The sequence below is a fragment of the Lytechinus pictus genome, chromosome 17 (genome assembly GCF_037042905.1).
Source record: "Lytechinus pictus isolate F3 Inbred chromosome 17, Lp3.0, whole genome shotgun sequence".
NCBI lineage: Eukaryota > Metazoa > Echinodermata > Echinoidea > Temnopleuroida > Toxopneustidae > Lytechinus > Lytechinus pictus.
The window spans coordinates 18867345-18888105 of NC_087261.1; the positions used below are offsets into that span (position 1 = coordinate 18867345).

The 20761-nt window shown below is 37.8% G+C and overlaps 1 protein-coding gene across 1 annotated transcript in view; it reads right to left on the minus strand.

The window, feature by feature from the left end:
• The window catches only part of LOC129280166 (uncharacterized), a 95947-nt gene that overhangs the window by 64468 nt on the left and 10718 nt on the right, over window positions 1–20761 (minus strand). The window contains exons 8-26 of the mRNA XM_064112056.1: window positions 20259–20396; window positions 18839–19237; window positions 17955–18131; window positions 16707–17156; window positions 15319–15489; window positions 13592–14029; window positions 12036–12206; window positions 10440–10886; window positions 8569–8739; window positions 7525–7682; window positions 6173–6446; window positions 5574–5756; window positions 4839–5051; window positions 3991–4161; window positions 3152–3325; window positions 2542–2721; window positions 1830–2009; window positions 1012–1239; window positions 77–280 (exon numbers count right to left, since the gene is read on the minus strand). Of these exons, the coding sequence (XP_063968126.1) occupies window positions 77–280; window positions 1012–1239; window positions 1830–2009; window positions 2542–2721; window positions 3152–3325; window positions 3991–4161; window positions 4839–5051; window positions 5574–5756; window positions 6173–6446; window positions 7525–7682; window positions 8569–8739; window positions 10440–10886; window positions 12036–12206; window positions 13592–14029; window positions 15319–15489; window positions 16707–17156; window positions 17955–18131; window positions 18839–19237; window positions 20259–20396 (4527 nt within the window). The remainder of the gene's footprint in view (window positions 1–76; window positions 281–1011; window positions 1240–1829; window positions 2010–2541; window positions 2722–3151; window positions 3326–3990; window positions 4162–4838; window positions 5052–5573; window positions 5757–6172; window positions 6447–7524; window positions 7683–8568; window positions 8740–10439; window positions 10887–12035; window positions 12207–13591; window positions 14030–15318; window positions 15490–16706; window positions 17157–17954; window positions 18132–18838; window positions 19238–20258; window positions 20397–20761) is intronic.

Sequence of the window (20761 nt, forward strand, 5' to 3'; positions counted from 1 at the left end):
TTATAATACACAATCAGTGAAAAACACTGACCAATTATTTTATGAAATACTCCCCTTTAGATCACAGAAGACTCACCTATATCGACTACCACCTCACAGAACGAAAGCGAAGTCTCCGTGTCATCATCGTTCTGAATGCTAAGATATCTACCGGCCATCAGGTCGCAGCTCACGTCAACCACAGATGACGAATACGATTCCACAATGTTACCGCATCGCATGTTCTCTTTGGGTGTAGAACTGACACCAAGCCGAACCACAAGAGGAGTCAGTGTCCAAGCTGGTTAGATTGAAAGACAGAAATAATGTTATCTTTTGAGGAAAAAAAAAATTCTTTTGGCGCTACATTTTCTGTACGTGCACAAGGTGGCAGATGCGGTTCACTGAATCTGTTGTTCTGTGCCTCTGTGGAGGTGTCAGAGTGCTGAAAAGTAGAGTATGATTGGATATGTCTGTATATAGTTTATGCATGTTATGCTCTGTATTGTTGAATATTTGAATCTTTGTTTGTACTTGAGTAATGTACATTTATTGCCATCAGAGGCAAGATTTTTGTATTTCCAGACAATAAACTGTTAAATCTTGAATTTCTGATGAACAAGGGGAAAGAAAAACGAGACAAAAATATATGTGTGACATTCGGTTGCTATTTCATAGTTTGGTAGACGTTAATATATTTTCTCTTAAGTGGACAGAAAAAGGACTAGCGGAGGAAGACAGACACTTTGGATGAACAATCTGCAGAGGATCAGAGAGGTAGTGGGATAATACTAATTTCATCTTTAGGCGACTTGTTGAAAGTCTGTGCCATATCTTTTATCAAGAATCCTGTTATAAAGGAGCCATGCATTATTCATTTCAGCTTCCCACATTCCCCACTCTATGATGAAATGATAGTATAAACTATAATGACGAAAAGTTGCACGCAGGATTCCTGCATGAAGGACATCGCTCTGACTATTGACAAGTTACCCATTTCCTAGCATCTTTCCTTTACGTGTGGATACTCACTACAATCGAGGCAATCATCGCTCCTGACGTAGATAGATACAGATCGGACCTGATACACCCCGCCGAGATCAACCTGCCACCAGGGATTGAGCTCCACATCGGTCTCCATGCAGGAGCCGCTGGAGAAATTGGAGTTGAAGTCGTTGTCTACGGCGCGTGAAGAGTCGCCGCCAGAAGCTGTGCTGCTCTGTGAGGTGGGCTTGTTCTGGTAGAAGTCCTCTCTTTCATCTACAAAAAATAAACCAAGAGAATTCATTCAAGTATAATTCTTACTCAAGAAATCCAACAAATCCACACATACATTTTGGCAAACTAGTAAAAAAATGTGAAGGTCTTCAGTTGATTTGAAACAAGTACAAGTTCAGTGGATTATTGTTGGGTTTTTTTCACTATCACTTCGACAATAATTGCTCATTGATGAGAAAACGGATGCGGCCGTTTGGTCGATTTGATCCAAGGATATTTGGAGGGATTTGGACAAATTTTCCACTATGAATTTATACAACCGACCAGTTTCACAAAACAAATAATGCACAGTATTTCATCGGTGATAACGTTGCAGGCATCTCAGGTATTCATTATGCAATGCAACACACTCAGCATAAGCATTTTGTGCTGATCACATAATGCTCTTAAGTGTGATGCATCGCCACTAACGCATTCTCACCTGTGCATTATTTGTTTTTATATATCTGACATGCATGTTACATTCATGTGCAGGGCTCATAGTAAACATTGCTCTAATTATTGATTAGGTCACCCTGCATAAATGAAACTTAATGAATAAGTGAGTAAATGAACAAATAAATATATCTCACCTGTGCAATTCACAGTAGAATCACATGACTGTCGGAGGTAGAGGTCATTGAGGTCACAGTCCACGCCACCGTACTGTGGTTCGGGATTATCACACGCCCGGTAACGATACCTTACTCCTCCCTCCCCACAATTAATGGAACAGTCTGACCAAGATCCCCAGCTGCTGTAATCTCCATCAACTAAAATGAAATCAAAATCAATTTAATTTCATGAATATTCATATGCATTATGTTTACTTTTAAATCATGATGTCATTAAATTGCAATTCAATGAATCCCTTTCCACATTTACAACAAACAAATAAAGGAAAATTATATATTGTGCTAAAACAAATCATATTGAAGTAAACAATGACGATACATCATATATTATCAATATTTCTTTGTCAGAGATTACAAACCTCCCTTATACAATATACTTCTGTGATCTGACTTATCCATACTACAAGTGATTTACATGTATCCCTATTCTCCTACATATATGTGCTTAGGAATCATCATTCAATTAATTATTTCTTTATAGTTGAAGTTCTTCCTCACAGCGCACTTTATTTTGAATAGAGTTGTTGACCTACAATCCTCCCAGGATGGTGAGCCTTAGGGTACTATGAAATGCATGAATCAGAAGGGTTCAAGTTGTTAACTTCTATCATTTCAAAAATAGATAATATCAGAAATTGTTGGTTAAATATTGATTCAGCCAATATCCTACTTGGGCAGTTAGCATTCCCACAGGTTTCACTCTCTTCAGAGTCATCGGCTGCAGGGCAGGAGTTTCCCCCGTGGGCCGGAGAGGGGTTATTACAGGACCTGTTCCTTGTTGTGGTCCCAACTCCGCCGCAGGACAGGCTACAGGCAGACCAGGAACTCCATTCAGACCAACCTCCATGAACTGGAACAAATTCACAACAAAATTATCAAAATTAAGTCATTTAATTCAATGTTAATAGCTTCTTTTATTTCCAAAAACTATTTAGTATGAACTTTATTTTACATCATTTTACATTCCGTCATCATCATTATCAACCATCAGTCATTATCGTCACCACTGCAATTATCATCTTCATAAAGATCATAAACATCATCCCCATCATCATCATCGTCATCATCATCCCGCCATCGCAATCATCATCATCATCGCTAACATAATCACCATCATCATCACCCTCATCATCACAATCACCGCCATCATCATCATCTTCACCACCACCATCACCATCGTCACCATTATCATCACCACCACCACCATCATCATCATTATCATCATCATTATTATTATCATTTTTTATAAATTTTCCCCAAAAAAATACGGAACTTCTTACTTGGACATGTGACATCACTGCTGCAATTCTGCCACTGGATGTCATCTCCGGAACACTCAGTTCCGTTGTACATAGGGGTGGGGTCTGAGCAGGCTCTGGTGCGATATTGAGTTCCTCCCACACAAGTCTGACTGCATACAGACCAGGAAGACCAGTCCGTCCAGTTCCCATCAACTAGTGAAGCAAGCAAAGATTTAAAAAACAGGCATAAATACGTCGACGCGTGTAAATACGATAATCAAAATACAATATGACAGCAGTATTGATGAAATTACATGATTAAAATGGAAATCGGCTACTGTATAAAACTCTAGAGGACAGGCACAATAACATTATACAAATTAGTATAAAAGATTATTTAAGGAATATACATCCTGTTAGTTTGATATCTTTTAAGCTTTTATTAGTTGAGGTGCCGTGGCCGAGTGGTCTAAGGCGCCTGGCTATACATGGAAAGTCCGGGGTTCGATCCCGGCCGCGGCACCTATGCCCGTGAGCAAGGCATTTAATCTACAATGCTCTTTTATCCTGCTTTCAAATAAATGGAAATGCTATATGCATTATTGGAAACTAGATGTGCACTTGTTTAAAAAAAAAAATAAAAAAAAAGTTAGTTCATAAATATACTTTCTTAAGAGTTACATCTGATGGCAGAGAGTTCTATACGTTTGTTGCAATATGATCATTGTGCATTCATATGGACTATATACAACATTTATACCTCATATAACATCCTTGTATGTTTTAGATGAGTGTAAAAGTGGACAATGAAAGAAAGAAAAAAAGGACGGAAGAGAGAAAGAAGGATGAAGAGAAGAAATGAGAAGGAAGATCATTACTTGGGCAAGGTAATCTGGTGCAGGAAAGGAGGTCCGTATCATCGCCTTCACAGTCAGCACCGCCGTGCTCTGGACTAGGACTATCACATGACCTGGTCCTGACCTTATACCCGCTTCCACACGTCACATTACAGCTAGTCCAGTTACTCCAACTTCCCCAGCTTCCATTAACTGGAACAGAAAGAAAAATAGACAAATTAAGGGAATGAATGTGTAAAACCATATTTAATCAACACTACTTCAAATTGGGCCTACAATGCACAATGGCAAAAGTAACTGAATAATATATGTAAATATATTGAATTCCATATAAAATCTGGGCCCTGTCTTACAAAGAGTTGCACTTGAGCCGATCAATCACAACTATGGACGGCCAACAACGTCAAAAGCTAATTTATTCAATATATTTCCTAGATGTACATGTATATTCATACATTCATCGCTCTTCTTGAAGACTCGGTGTGATTCGCTTTATTTATTAAGGAAATTGTGCAAATTTCCTGTTGAAAAAGTTATGGTATGGATGGATTTCCATACAGTTGAGATTGATTGGATCAATTGTAACTCTTTGTAAGACGGGGCCCAGGTCCACCATGGCAAAGTAACTGAATAATATGTGTAAATATATTTAAAAAAAACATAAAATCTATCCTACCATGGCAAAATAACTGTACATGTACATGTTTCTATCAACCAAAGTTAAGATAATGTCATTTTCATATTTGCATAAACTTTGTAAGGAAATATCCAACAATCGAAGAAATATACAAATGATACCAATTGAAGAATAGAAGCTGATTTTACATACATGAAATTCATTGACTCCATTGTTTTAATAGTGAACTTACTTGCTGGGCAGGCGTTGCCATCTTCCGTCCCACAACTGACTGTCTCAAACTCGTCCCCGAGATCTGTGCAGTTATCCCCGCCATACAGAGGAGCCGGATTGGTACAGTTCCTGGTCCTGTTCAGGAACCCTCCGTACCTGTTCCCGTCACTGTCCCATGAGTAGCAAGAAACGCTGCATTCGCCATTGATCCAATCAGAGTAGTTACCATGTACTGAAAGAAAAAAATGTCGGTGGGTGCAATTTGAGTTTTTACAGATGAGTAACAATCAGTGTTTTTCGCCTATGTTTTTACGTTTTTGCATATGATATTAATAATTCAATATTCATAATGTACATGTACCTTCATGTACTAAAGTTTCTTTAAGTGTTTTCCATCACATAACCTATTACATGTACATGTATGTACTTATCTACACTCATTAACTTAGCTAACTTAACTACAGACATATTGACTGTGAAAATTATTCAATTGCTTGCTGATTAGACTACATTTCTATTTGCAGAAGAGATATGTCATAAGTGCTCCTTTATAGGAGCAGAGAGAGGAATAAGTAATAAGATCTAAAGCTAAGGGGAAGCGAGTTCCAGATTGTAGGAGCCACAACTGATATAATTTTTTCATTTCCAAGCAATGCTTCAGGTATCTTGACCACATTTATTACATACTATTAATGAATACAATAATACGTTAGAACTCTTTAAACACTCTCCACTCAAAACAAACTCCACTAACCTGCAGGGCACTGTGAGCCGCACGCCCCGTACTCGGTCTTGTTCCCTTCGCAGTAGTTCCCATCCAGGATAGGGGCTGGGTCCGAACAGGTCCTGTTCCTGTGCCTGGTCCCCATGTCGGCACTCTCGTCGCAGGTCTGACTGCAGGCAGACCATTCTCCCCAGCTACCCCAGTTGCCATCGGCTACAAGATAACAGAACATCGGAAAAGGATGTCGATCATAAGTTCAGTTAAAATCACATTTTCAGGCAAAGTATTACTTTGCCTTTAGAGACTGAACGTCATTTTAAATACAGCCAAAGTATGGCATATTTTACCCCTCAAAATGGCTCATAATGTATGTTGGCAATTTCATACAACCATTTCAAATGGAAGAAAAAAAAATACAGGGAAAGAAGCTACATGCCAAATTTGAATGCTAATGGCTAAAAAAAATGGCAAATTTTAATTTCAATGGCTGAAAAAAAAACTAGACAATACTACTATACTTTTGTAATTTTGAAATGTTAGCTGATACCAGAGTATAATATACATCACTAACCCTTGACCAAACCTTTTGACAGGCTTTAATTAAGCTACTATTTTTCAAAAGAACTTACTCTGCGTAATCTCACAGATGTAATACATTGAATCTGTACAGTCAACGTTTATCAGCCTCCACTCCCAAGTCTTGTCATTATATGCCAATCCGACGCAGGTTCCTGAACCGGCCGGATAATTCTTCACCCACGGGGCGCCCTCTTCAGTCCTCCAGGAAGTCGCATCGGGAGCTCCGATGCCGTCATCAAAGGAGAGGGTGCTGGATTCGTACAGGAGTCCGGTCAGGTATTCAATGCTCTCAGACTCCCCACGCTTTATGAACAACCAGCTCACCTAAAATAATATGGCCCATTTAGAAAGTCCAATTACTATATACATTCGTATTCTACTGCACTTGACATTTGGTATCACACTACTACATGTACCTCGACTGTAGCTGAAACGACATATTGGCGCTAAAGCACTCAAGGAATAAATCCTACCAGGTACCCATTCACCTCACCTGGGTCGAGTGCAGCACAATGTGGATCAATTTCTTGCTGAAGGAAAACATGCCATGGCTGGGATTCAGCATAAAAATCAAAGTTGAACCAGGGCCCTGTTGCATAAAATTTGCCATTACGGTGAATTTGCCATCCAGTGGTAACTTGCATGGAATCCTTGATTTTGATTGGCTGTTGATCAGCGTTACCCTGCTAGTTACCACTGGATGGCAAAGTTACCATAATAGTAACTTTTGTGCAACTGGGCCCATTTCTGAAGAGTTACAACTATGGTAACTTTGTCATTATGGCAACTACCGTGGTAACAGGGCTCAGCAACCAATCATGATCAAGGTTTCCTTGGTAGCAACCATAATAGCAAAGTTACTGCAGTTGTAAATCTTTAAGAAACAAGCCCTGTGAATTTCAAGGTCTGGAGGGATGTTCTAAGAAGGACACTGCAATGCTTCAGGGGAAATGAATGGATACTCAAAATGGAAACACAACTCTTTGGAAGATGAAATTTGGTAGCAAAAAAAAAGAGATCTACACTTATTCTAGAGTAGTTGGGATAAAGCTGAGGCATAGATGGCATTTTCTGATTTATATCAACATTCTACCCAACTTTTGTAGTATCTGCTCTTTATTCATTGCTCATTTCTAGTATAATAGTATCCTTCCTTATTGCTCTCTTTGCATATCATTCTCTGTTGTCTAATTGGCATTAAAGCATTATCTTTGTAGACTTCAACTGATACATTCTATGTTGCACACATGTATATCCAGCTGTGTCTGGGATAAGGTTTTGAACTCAATTGAATTACTCCCAATGTAAAGAAGAAAAGAAAATAGAGATTTAAAACCAAAAATGAGAATATCATCCATCAGGAATAGAAAATAGAAATATTAGGAGCCGAGTTATACTATACCTCATCGAGCTCTGTCTGGTTATTGATGTAGAGAAGATGTCCCGTGTCATTGGTCAGCACGTTGCACGACTGGTTAGCGCTGGAGTAGTCGGCTAAACTTCCAAGGACCTGCTTGTAGCAGCTATCATAGCCAGTAAGCCAGCCATCAGGACAAGTCACTGCAAAGTCAACAGGATCATTCTAAATATTTGTGTATATTCTAAATATCCAAATTTTATTTTGTCATCACTCACTGGTCTGATTTGCTTCCTGTTGGGGGGGGGGGGGCTGGTGTCCTTATTAGCAAGAGCCCCTGTAAGGAGTGAGGCCTGTCCCTATATTGTTGGTGAATGGAGCAGCAAGCAAGGAGGAACCAGGCCCCATCAGGATGTAGCTAGGAAATTCCAGGGAGTGATGCAAAATGACATAAAGGGAATCACAATGGCAAGCAGGAGGAAATTCCAACAACAACATATCTAACAACAAAATGCTCAAAACCAACCTACAAACCTCTGTAAATGCGAAACTGTATTTCATGATCCCCAGATATTGGCCCCCAATTGACATTTAACCTTGGTCTAGTTACAGGTAGACCTGAAATTAAATTCATCCAACTGCCTGAGTGTACTTAAGATTCTGTTGCTTGCTTTTCATTGTATTCTCGGATCAGCACCACAATACAGTCTTTCATTTATCAATTACTACAGACCGAGTAGGTCTTTGTGCTCATCCACTTCTGGCTACCTTATTATTCCATAAGTTTAAAAAACTTGGGGGGAAAGATCTTTTGCTTGTGCATGTCCCTTCCTGAAGACATAAAAAATGTACCTCTGTCGAGACTTTCAAAATTCATCTAAAAACTTTTTTATTTAACTCTTAGCTCTTTATGCACCTTGAGCACTCTGCAGAGTGGACTTGGCGCATTATTATTATTATTGTTATATATTATTATCATTATTATGTAGAAAAATCGTAATGCAATAATTCTGTTGAAAAAAAAAACATCAATTGTGGCAAAACGTGATGGCTGGAAGTTCTGCAAGTCCTATGTACATGTATACTTACCAACAGAGCACCTATCTTCACAGGATCTGGTGTCGTTGAGGCTATCCTGACAGAACTGGCCATCAAGGACCGGAGCGGGGTTGTCGCACTCCCTGTAGCGTATCTGGGTACCGCTCCCGCAGCTGTCGGTGCACTGGCTCCACGGACCCCACTCACTCACCCCGCCGGGGGCTAACAGGGGAGAAAGGAAGGTGAATAATGAATAACAAAAATGAATGCACCTGACTAGTGGGAGGATAGTCTCAAGGCACAGACCTTTCTTTTTTTTAATTCACACAGTGCATAAGGGAGTCTGGAGTAGTGAGACTAGATTCACTACGTGACAGATCTAGAGGCCCGTATTCTGAACTCGGGTTTAAATTAAACTCTGGTTTAAAGTTGTGGTTTAACTATGGAGAGCCAATTGGGGTACAAATCCCCAACTGTACACATCCAATTTATGAACTCATATGACGCCCAAATTGTCTGGGAATGATAACCAACGTATTTTGAAGTAATTTTTTTTTTCATTATGAAAGCAAAAGAAAACAAAAAAGTAAACATAAGAAATATACAATATAAACAGATTTTTTCTAATTTTTGGCTCCCATAATTTTAGCACAGAGTTAGACCGTGGTCTATAAAGTTAAACCCGACTTCAGAATACGGGCCAGAGAGTTTGGAGTCTAGTCTTCACTCTAGACATGGTATCATTGGCTTTAGTGTCAAATTTGAGTCTGTGCTTGCAGACTAGTCAGGAGGTACACACATATTTGTAACTCTTTCTACTCTAAGGATTGCTAAGTTTGAAAATTAAGCAACAACAGTTAAGACAAATATTTATTGCTGTAACTCAATTGTTATTAAAAAATATTAACAAATATATAGGCTATATAATTATATAGGCCTACATTGCAGAAGTTACGTAGTAATACATTGTTGTAAAAGTATTAGAAGTATTTTTTATCAAATTCTTTAATATCATTATCGTTACTATTACTATTACTTTTTCATTATTTTCATTGTTAATATCATCATCATCATAATTACCATTATCATCATCTTTTTATAGAAAAAAACTCAAACTGTAATTTGTGGTAGGCCTAACTTACTAAGAATTCAGTTTTGACTGATCAAACATCCTTTCGTAGCAAAGTGAGGAAAAATGTCTCTTTCCACTGCAACATTTCACGTTGCGTCATATCCCAACGGATTCATACACAAACTGATGCTGAGCTTTATCACCAAATGTCTTAACAAGCCTTACAGTTAAAGGTAGAATGAAACCTTTGGAACAAGATAGCTTGTGTGAAAACAGAAAAATCAAAGAAACAAATCAACGAAAGTTTGAGAAAAATCGGACAAATAATGAGAAAGTTATGAGCATTTGAATATTGCGATCACTAATGCTATGGAGATCCTCCAATTGGCAAGGCGACTAAGATTTGTGATGTCACTTGTGAACAACTCTCTCATTACTTTAGTACATATTTCATTTAAACTGTCTCTTTTATCACATCTATCAGTAGATCATGTGTTCTTTCTATAGGAGGGCATGTTACACAGACTTTTAAAGAATACTGTACATCATGGATAAAGAGTTTGTATCACCATAAGAAAAAAGCAAATAGAGATATTTGGGGGGTATTTTATAGCCCATCAAAGGGAAAGTTGTTCACATGTAACATCACACATCTTTGTCGCATTGCCAACTGGAGGATATCCATAGCATTAGTGATCGCAATATTCAAATGCTCATAACTTTCTCGTTATTTGTCTGATTTTTTTCAAACTTTCTTTGTTCTTATTCTTTGATTTTTCTGTTTCGACACAAGCCTACTTGTTCCAAATGTTTCATTCCCCTTTAATAAAGTATTAAGAATAAAACTCACTCTGAGGAATCTCACAGATGAATCCGTTCTCATCCTCACAGGATACGTCGCCAAAGAGCCACTCCTCCGAAGTATAATCATACACCAACGCAACACACTCCTTGTTGGCTTTATTCCTTGGGTATGTACTAGCCCACCAATCGCCATCAGGCCACTCCGCGCTCGCAGGTCCATTCCCTGAGGAACCATAATAGAGCATCGTCGAAGTGGTGCTGTCGTAGGTGTGCCCGACGAATATCCTGTTCCCACGTCCAACGTCGCGATCCTTCAGCCCCCAGTTCAGGAAGAATTGTTCGTCGTAGCTGTCCACACGGACCACACGACCGGTGTCGTTTGTCAGCATCTTGCAGGTGATGTTTGCGTTGTCAAGCGTATCATGCTCGGATTCGTTGACGTAGAACATGTAGCAGCTATCGTGGTAGACATCAAAACCATTAGGGCAGGTGACTGGAAAAAGAAAAATAAATGTACAGGAAAAGGACCTCAGTATCAAATTACAAACATTTTCTCAACGGAACACATTTTTTGGCTGTGAAAAACATGAAGCCAGGTGCAATAGTCTGGTTGCAAGCGTCTTCCAATCCGTACAACAAAGGGCTTATTATAACAGAAAGTTTTATTAGTACCTGATCTTAATACTGAATTTCGACCATCAATGAACATAGTGATCAACGCAGTCATCCTATCAGACCTATAATCAATTAGCTAATAATATTTGTGATTGATGTACCTTGGAACAAAGAACCAAGCACATTTGATTAGAACACAACAAAGAGTCTCTGAATGAAAAAACTTAGCAAGCAGTTGAGGAGCTTTTTTTAATTACTAAGAGAAAATCTTTGATTTTATACATAAAGTAGCATGATTAATTAGTCTGGAGATTTTTTAAGAACTTGATTTGACACATTTGTACATGTAGATTATGCAAAATAAACATGCATGCCAATTTTTTTTTCTTTTTGTGATCACGCAGTCGTCAGCCAAAATTCTGAAAATAATCCGTCTCTGATTTCCAGTACACATGAAAAGTTGTAATGCTCGAATTATCACAGCTTAAGTAGTTTGTGAAGTAAAGTGTAAGGATGGAGAAAAATAAGGATTGGACATCCAATAGCTTGATTATTTCATAGAATTGAAAAGAATATAAAATCTTACAAAAACTTTTCGTGTGATATCAGTTGGCACAAACAGTAAAAGTAAATTGACTCAACTTTATTCCATGTTTTTCGCTTTTTTATTTTCTTTTATTCTAACCTTTTTTCTACAGACTTTCTGGCTCCCCCACCCATTATTTTGCAAAACTTAAATTGACGGGTTGCATTTCTGGTGCCCATATTGACTCATTTTTTAATTATAGTATTACATCGTTTAGATGTTTGTACATGTTTCATCAGTCAACATAATAATTTTTTTCAATTCTTTTACAGTAGATATTTCCTGCTGCATTTTATATGTTTTTATGTTATTTGATTCAATATTATATTTTGTTTGTAGGTATCATCATGTTCATTGTACTCTGCTTATGTATTAAATGGACAGTCTTCTGACATATTTTCAGGGTTTTTTCTTCACTAAAAAATACAAGATAATACTAACCCACATCACAAGGCCCAGTGCATGCCTTTGTTTCGTTGGCATCTCCCTGGCACTCTGTTCCGTTTAGGATCGCCGGTGGATCGTCACAGAGACGCTTCCTGACTTGGGTGCCATTGCCGCAGGTCGCATCGCACATGCTCCAACCAAGCCATGAGCCCCAGTTACCAGCAGCTGTACATGAGTAAATAATTAAATTAATAATAATAATAATGATAATGATACTAAAAACTTAAAAATAATAATACACAAAATTCATAAAGTACTTAATAGATAGTACACGTATGTTTCAAAACTCTAAGAAAGGATAGAAGAATATTAATACAACATATTTGGGTAGAGGAACAACACAGAATGTGAAATTCAAAATATCATTATAATGACAATTAATTAGAAATACATTATAGAAACAGTCAGGGGAAAGAGGAATGATGTAAGCATCATGTATATTCCTTCGCTTTTTGCTGCGATCTAGCTATCCTTTACGAGGAGGAATAGCAGTGTATAAGTAGGAGAATGGTGTTAGATTACAGCATGGATTAATGGTATTGTAGTGGTGTATTAGGCTGTGCTTAATTGGGCAGTGATTTTGCTCAAACACAATAGTCACATCCTGTTCATGAATTGATCCCCCAGGATCTCACCCAGAAGAGGTTCCATTGTTAAGCAGTGTCCACTATATACATGCTGGTAATCTGTCTATTGTCCCTGGCAGCTGTCTGTCATCTCCTACTCCAAACACCCCCCCCCTCCTCCCTCAAAATCAAACAATACCTTTTCTATACTGTACCACATATAGCCGACAGATATTTGTCTACCATATGTACAATTTTAAACAGTTAAACCACTATGGAAAACACTGAAATTGATATGGATCTTAATCAAATCATTGGCTGAAATGTATCACACCAGGTGAGTGTTTCATAAAGCTGATCATATGTTAAGAGTGACTTTAAGAGTGACTGGTGGTCCTTTCTTGTGGTAAATGGTATATTCATTGGCGATGGTTAAGCGCGTAAGAAAAGTTTACCAGTCGTTCTTAAAGTCGCTCTTAACTTACGAACAGCTTTATGAAACGGCCCCCTGACCAGTAATTTATTTTTAGCTTGCATGCAAATTTGCTAATGACTGGTCATGGATTTGAGATGAGGATGGTTACGAATTAACAAGGGTACACATACATATTTTCTATTGGTCCCAGACATAACTTTTCCCTCAAAATCTCTCAGAACCTGTGGCTGGTATTCAATTGAAAGCATTGAATGAGTTATTTTACTTAGTGTTTTACTTGGCTAAGCAAAATGCTTATATTTGTCTTCAGAGCACTTCACATTATTTCATTACGCCAAAAGTAAGTAAAATAATAGTATCCATTGTGACATAAAAATGTGTCCATCTGTGCAGAGCATGGTTGATTGCACGCAGGTAGTAACTGCTTTCTGTCCAGTCTTAAGCCAGGGTAATTGAGTAATAGACATGGTTAAGCTTTCTACTAATTACGCACAATAATGAATGAAATACTAAAAATTCTTAGTTAACTAAGGATCCAGTAAACTTACTCTGTGTAAGCTCACAGACATAGCCAAGCTCTCTGGAACATTGGATATCCCGTAGCAACCACTGATGGCGATCCTCATCATAGACCATTGCAACGCATTCCCAGTTATCAGACGACGGAAAGTCAGTTGCCCACAATCCCTCAGAGTCCCATCCCGTCACGTTCACCGCCATGGTGTCATTGTCGTAGTACAAGTTGCCGTTGTCGTGGGTCAGTCCAACGTAGACCGGCGCCCTCTCGTAGCCAAACTGCGATTCCTCTAACCGGAATCCAAGAAACTCCAGTTCCGCGAAGGACTGCACGTAGGCCAGATGACCGTTGTCGTTGGTCAGTGGGAGGCAGGCTTTCCTGGCCGAGTTCTGGTCAGTGTAATTTGCATCGTTGTCCACCACCTTGAAGCAGCTTGCTCCAAAAGCATCAATCCCTTCAGGGCAAGACACTATTTGATAGAAAGTATGAGGACAACTCATTTCAGTTACAAAACTTATCTGTTATAGCAAAAGTCCTCACAGATATGTCATCAGATGCTCTCTTGCATTGCAATTGTGTCTGGGCCTCTGGGGCCAGTTTCATAAATACTTACAACTATAGCAACTTTGCCCTTATAACACCTACCATGGAAACCTTAATTCTGATTGGCTAGCGAGACCTGTTACCATGGTAGTTGCCATAATGGCAATGTTACCAAACAGGCAGCTGCTAGTGCTTATGAAATGGGCCCCAGATAATTTCACGCACAATTCACTTCTTTGTGCATAATTAATTATTCCTGAATTCCATTTAAAACCATTGTATCATCTTATTATGTGTTATATTTATACACTATGTTATCTCATATTGCTTTAAATGTATTTTATTGTAAAAACTGTTGTAATTCTGATTCATGCTGTGATTTAAGTTTCATTTGAATAAACCATTTTGAATGGAATTGAAGTGAACCACTCAACAGCAAAAAAGAAATCAGATTTAGACGCATTTTAACGAAAATATCCACATGTTAGAAAAGCTGAGACCAATCTATCACATTTTGTGTAGTTTATTGCTTATTTAAGAATGAAGCACTTGGAACAAGTGGGCTTGTATGAAAACAGAAAAATCAAAGAATAAGATCAACAAAACTTTGCAAATTTAAGGATAAACAATAGGAGAGTATTTGAATGTTGAGATTGCTAAAAACGTGGACATCCTATCTTTCACAATGCGACCAACATTGTGTGATAACACTTCTACATCTCCCCAATTACTTATCAACATATTTTACTAAAACTGTGATTTTTTTTCATGAAAATCCATACATGTAAACCAGGGGTGTTATTCATGGGAGGACATTTGCAATATAGGTTTCATAAATTATATTATGGACAATCAGTGTGTAATATCAATTAATATTGATTTTTTGCATCGTACATTTTTATATTCAGAGTCTGAAGTAATGACACTAGAGTCACTCATTTACTTTGGCTGCTTCAGATAGAGAGATTGGAGACTAGTCTTTACTCTAGACATGGTATTATCTGTTAAACTCTCAAATTTGATTCTGTGCCTGCAGACTAATGCTTGGTTTGGGAACGTATGCTTGATATGCAACTGAACATGTCCAACACCCCATAAGATTTAAGATCATCCTTCTCGTCAAAACTTCCAGGCTTACTTAGCCACGCCATGAGAAATTCATGAGAACCAGCATTTTGATCATAAATCCTTGGGAAAAGTAACCTTAAAGCTTACCAGAAGGACAGGAACCTGTGCATGTTCTGGTCTGCTCAGAGATACCGGTGCAATTAGCTCCGCCCAGGACAGGGGCGGGGTCATCACAGAGGCGGATCCTTGTTTGGTGACCACTCCCACAGGTTGAGTTACATTCTCCCCAAGGATGCCATGCCCCCCAATTACCATCACCTGGATAATGGAAAAAACATACAATAATTTTCATACATTAATTTACCTTTATTTCATTGGGCTTGAAGAAAAACAAACTATTAGCCCCACTGCATCTTCTTCAAAAGTTCCCTGAAGTATATACTACAATCAGATTATTTGTATGCATAGGGTATTGGATTACGCAAACTGTTTATTAGGGTCATAGCAGTTTAATTTATGTAACTTTAAATCTTTCGCTCGATTCGATTTGAAGGAAAGACCTGCTGACCAACTTTGCCAAGTCAATCCTTGTCTCATTGCGACATCGTCATTTGCTACCTGCTGAACGGCAGCATGTCTCGCAAGGTAGACTGAGGAATTCCCATCACTTGGACCTTCCTTATACTAGAACTGAAAGATATAGGAAATCAAGTGTACCCTCACTTGTCAAACTGGTCAATGCTCAGTTGTAAATGTTTAGCTATGTGAATGATTTTTATTTTTATGCATTTATTTGTTCTCATTAATTGTTAATTTTGATTTTCTTTAGAATTATTAAGAATTATTTCATCAGCCTCAATCCCATATCTCAAAGTAATCTCTGTTCCATTCTTAATGGATTTCATATCTCAAAGATTGTGTTTTTTTATTTAAATGTTCTATAACTATGATTAATCCTGTTGCAATAACTTGATTCTAAATCTCTTCATAATGAAAATCAAATCTAAATTATATTTCTGACCTCTTTGTTGTATAATTGTAAATTTAAAACAGGTTTTTCCCCAATACACAATTATCAGAATCCCATGCTAGTATTATCTACTAAAATCTCACTTATGCATGACTCAATCAACCAACTGTTTCTCATTTATATGTGAATAATATTTTAAGTGTATATACAAACTTCAAATGTAAATAATAATCAATGTAAACATTGCACAATTAGTCTTCAGACTACAGCAATGTATTGTGTTTTATATCTAATAAACCGAATTGAATTGTATAGAGGCGGATTTTCTTTCTCCTAAACATACGTAAAATGGAAGTTAGTTTTCATATCCACACTGTTTCTATCCTTATTAATGTGCACACACAATGGGGCAGCTAGTGTTTGAGCACTACATGTACGAGTAAGGGGCAAGCTGGGAACTCTACCCATATACCTACAATGTTCCCTCTGATATTTTTATATTTAATCCTTGCTTATCTATTGAACCTGTATGAATATATTCAAATAAATAAAAAGATAAAGTTACCTAGATTCACTTCACAAATATAGCCGAGGCTTTGTGAGCACTGCTCGTTCACTGCTTTCCACGCTGTCCCATCTTTCTCTATGAGAACGCACTCATTGTTGACATCGCTAGTATCCGCTGAGCCACCGGACCACATGGAGCTCCCCTCGGCCGTCCAGGATGTCAGGTTCAACTCTTGGCTTGAAGCGTACTTCCAATCAAAGGTCACATTGCCTGACGTCACGTTGAACTTACTTCCTGTAAAATACTTGAGGGAGTCATCAGCGTAGTATTCTTTGAGAATGGCAGCAAGGGACGTTTCCTCGTCCATGACGTTGACGAAGAGGAGATGGCCACCGTAGATGGTCAGGTTTTGGCAGTCGGCGTTGGCGTCGTCGTACGTTGCTGTTTCGTTGACTTGCAAAAGGTAGCAAGTATCATAGTTGGTGACGAAGCCAGGTGGACACTCAACTGTGGAGAGGTAGAAAAGATTAAATCACATTATGTTTCTAATTTATGATTTTCTATTTTGAATATTTTTTTTTTTTCCTATTTTTTTATAAGGGCATTATATTTGTTTTTTGGCTTTATATGTATCATAATCCCTGCAATTATCATTGTATTTTTCTTCATGCTATATTTTACCAGCATTCCCAATGCATCGGTTGCTTGGGCCATCAGGTCACAGGGATTTAGTTTGCTTTCCTCTTCCCTGGCCACCAACTGATGCACTGGGCAGACTGCTATCAAGTATTGCACGTACCTGTATAATACTTTATGTCATTGTATGTAATGATTGATATTGCTTCAGTAATCTTGAATATGTTTGAAGTGCCGAATAGATAATAAATAAATAAATAATAAAAATAAATAGATTGAAATAACATGGATTTATTTGATTGGCATTTCCTTCATATATCAGCTTTTGGTACTTTTCCAAAGGAAAGTAATTGTATGAATAAAAGCACATGTATAGAATCACACATTTTAATCATTATTTTCAAATTAGTGCAATCCATCAGAAAATACTAAATAGTATCCTTTCAACAAAAAACAATCATAATTCATATATTTTCTGGTATGTAGCAACAACATCAAGGTAGCTTTGTGGATATACAAATGTCTAATTCTGTCAATTCATCTAAAGATCAAAGAGTTGAATTCTTCAGTTAGGGGATAAGATTAACAAAATCTGGATTCAGTTGTTTTACTTCCATTTTTTATTTATTGAATCAAACAATCTGTGCAAATAAATTACTTTGAACTTACCGATGGGACATACAGTCCCACATGTTCTGTTCTGTGTGTAGTTTCCTGAGCAGTCATCTCCACCAATTAAAGGGGCGGGGTTGGTGCAAGTTCGGCGCCGTACCTGGTACCCCTCCCCTGGTCCGCACTCAACGCTGCATTCCTCCCACCGGCCCCACTCGGAGAAACCACCATGAGCTATAGGATCAAGAACAATAAAAATAAAAACCTTGAAAGTCTATCAAAAGCAAAATACTCCCAACTAATAATAGCATTTATTAGGTGCCGATTATCTAGCTGACTATTCGATGGCATGCTACACATTACCCTGCTTTGGCTCCAACTGCTAGAGGTGCCTGTTACATTCAAATAATTAATTATGCATAACATGTAATGAAAACCTAGACAGCTAGGATTGTGTGGCAAAATTACCATGGTATTTGAAGAGAAATATTGTTGTAATGTCATTCTCTTTGACTTTACTTCAAGATATTTGTAATAATCTCATATTTGACAGTTTCATATCCTGGCCAAAACTTCAATAGCGTAACCATGAAATAAGAATCTATTCCAAACATTTCAAAAGTCCCCATAGGTGCTTAATAAGATAGCGATTTATCAGAAAAACAATAACAAAGATAATCAATGCCTTTTTGTCAATAAATGCTTTATCAAACTCAAATTCTTGACTGTCCTAAATATGATGTATATTCACACGTGCATCATTGTCATGAACATGAACAATTCCGTGAACATTTTAGAAGACCTTGATGGATTTCCATAATTGAGAATGATTAAATCAATCACAATTTTTGTAAGACAAGACAACAAAATTGCATTAGTATGTTATCAATGTTATCTTTAGCATTTAAATAACACAAATCAATTGCGATCTGTACACCTACCTTTGTCTATCTCACAGAGGTAAGCCCTGTCCGCTGAACAGCCGACATTCTCCCATACCCACGACGACCCCTCTGCTACCAGAGCAACGCATTCTCTGGTCCCCGAAGGACTTGACGACTCCCACGCATCAAAGGACGGACTGCCAGAGCCATCGTTGTACGCTACCGAGTCATTATCCGCACTGTACCTCAGACCGATCCTCACTTGCACGTCGCTGGAGACTCCTTGGTCGTTGAGGATTCCAGAGATGAAGCTCTGTTCCTCGCTGCTGCTTGGGAACATGAGATGCCCTCCAATGGACTGACAGGACTGCTCCGCCGAGGAGTAGGTGGTGGTGTTGATGAGTTCAAGCTTGTAACAGGAGTTGAGGCCAGCAATGTAGCCGTCATCACACACAACTGATACATGAAAACATAGAGCATAATTAGTGACAAATGTAAAGAGTGCAAGAACACTATTAAGCACTTTGCTCAGTCCTCATTACACCCCCTTCTACCTCCCCCCCCCCCACGCTCTCTCTCTCTCTGAATTATGACTGATTGACAATCAAATCAACAAATGAAGATGAAATACTCTTTAAAGGTCAAGTCCACCCCAGCAAAATGTTGATTTGAATAAATAGAGAAAAATCAAACTAGCATAACACTGAAAATTTCATCAAAATCGGATGTAAAATAAGAAAGTTATGGCATTTTAAAGTTTCGCTTATTTTTCACAAAATAGTGATATGCACAACTCAGTGACATGAAAATGAGTCATTCGATGATGTCCATCACTCACTATTTCTTTTGTTTTTTTATTGTTTGAATTATACAATATTTCATTTTTTACAGATTTATAGTATTAAACAATGCAACAAGGAACGAGAAAATTAGAATATATCATATTTCATATAATAAAATACAAAAGAAATAGTGAGTGGATGACGTCATCAGTCTCCTCATTTGCATACCAACCAGGATGTGCGTAAAAATGTTTTGTGAAATTAATCGAAATTTTAAAATGTCATAACTTTCTTATTTTACACGCGATTTTGATGAAATTTTCAGTGTTATGCTTGTTGGATTTTTCTCTTTTTATTCAAATAATTTTTTTGTTGGGGTGGACTTGTCCTTTAACTTGAATCTTACAAATTTAGTGATTGCACATCAGAAAGATATCCTGCACTTTACAGTCCATTCCATGACTGGGACATGATTGATCATTTAAACAAAAAATGCACCCAAATTTGGGTCAGGATCACAACCAAAACAGAACATAAGATCTTCTGTAAAATTGCAAAAGACATCCATGATTTATTTTTCATATCATCCACACCATAACAGTTGTGGGAACACTTTAGGATGATTTACCAAAACTTGAGAGTGTTAACACAGTGCTACCATAAATCTAATTCAAATCAATATAATTCTTATTTACCATCATAATCTGTGCAGTTTCCACCACCCCAGCCATCAACACAGATGCAAATGAATCCGTTATCAGCATCTTCACACGTACCACCGTTCTGACATGGGCTGCTAGCACATTCATCAATGTTAGTTTGACAATGGGTGCCTAGAAGAAAAAAATATATAATTAAGCCAAATGGCATGCAGATATATCACAAATTCTTGTCCTTATTATCTTGAATCAAATGCATATACAGGTATACGCTACATGTATTTCCTTCCATCAGTGAAGGGAATTCTAAGTCACAACAAAATAATTTCAGGACACATATAATGATTATGTGTTCATGACATATTTTTTCCTTGAATTCTGGGGATTTATGAGGTGTCAAGTTTTTTTGTTTTATTTTACTCACGCGTTAGATCTGGTCCAGATCTACTGGTCTTTTCTTGCAAAAAAAACAATAATAATTCAGTTTGGTTCTGCATTCAAGCATTAAAATCCATTAAAAATGTTGAGCGGACAATTCT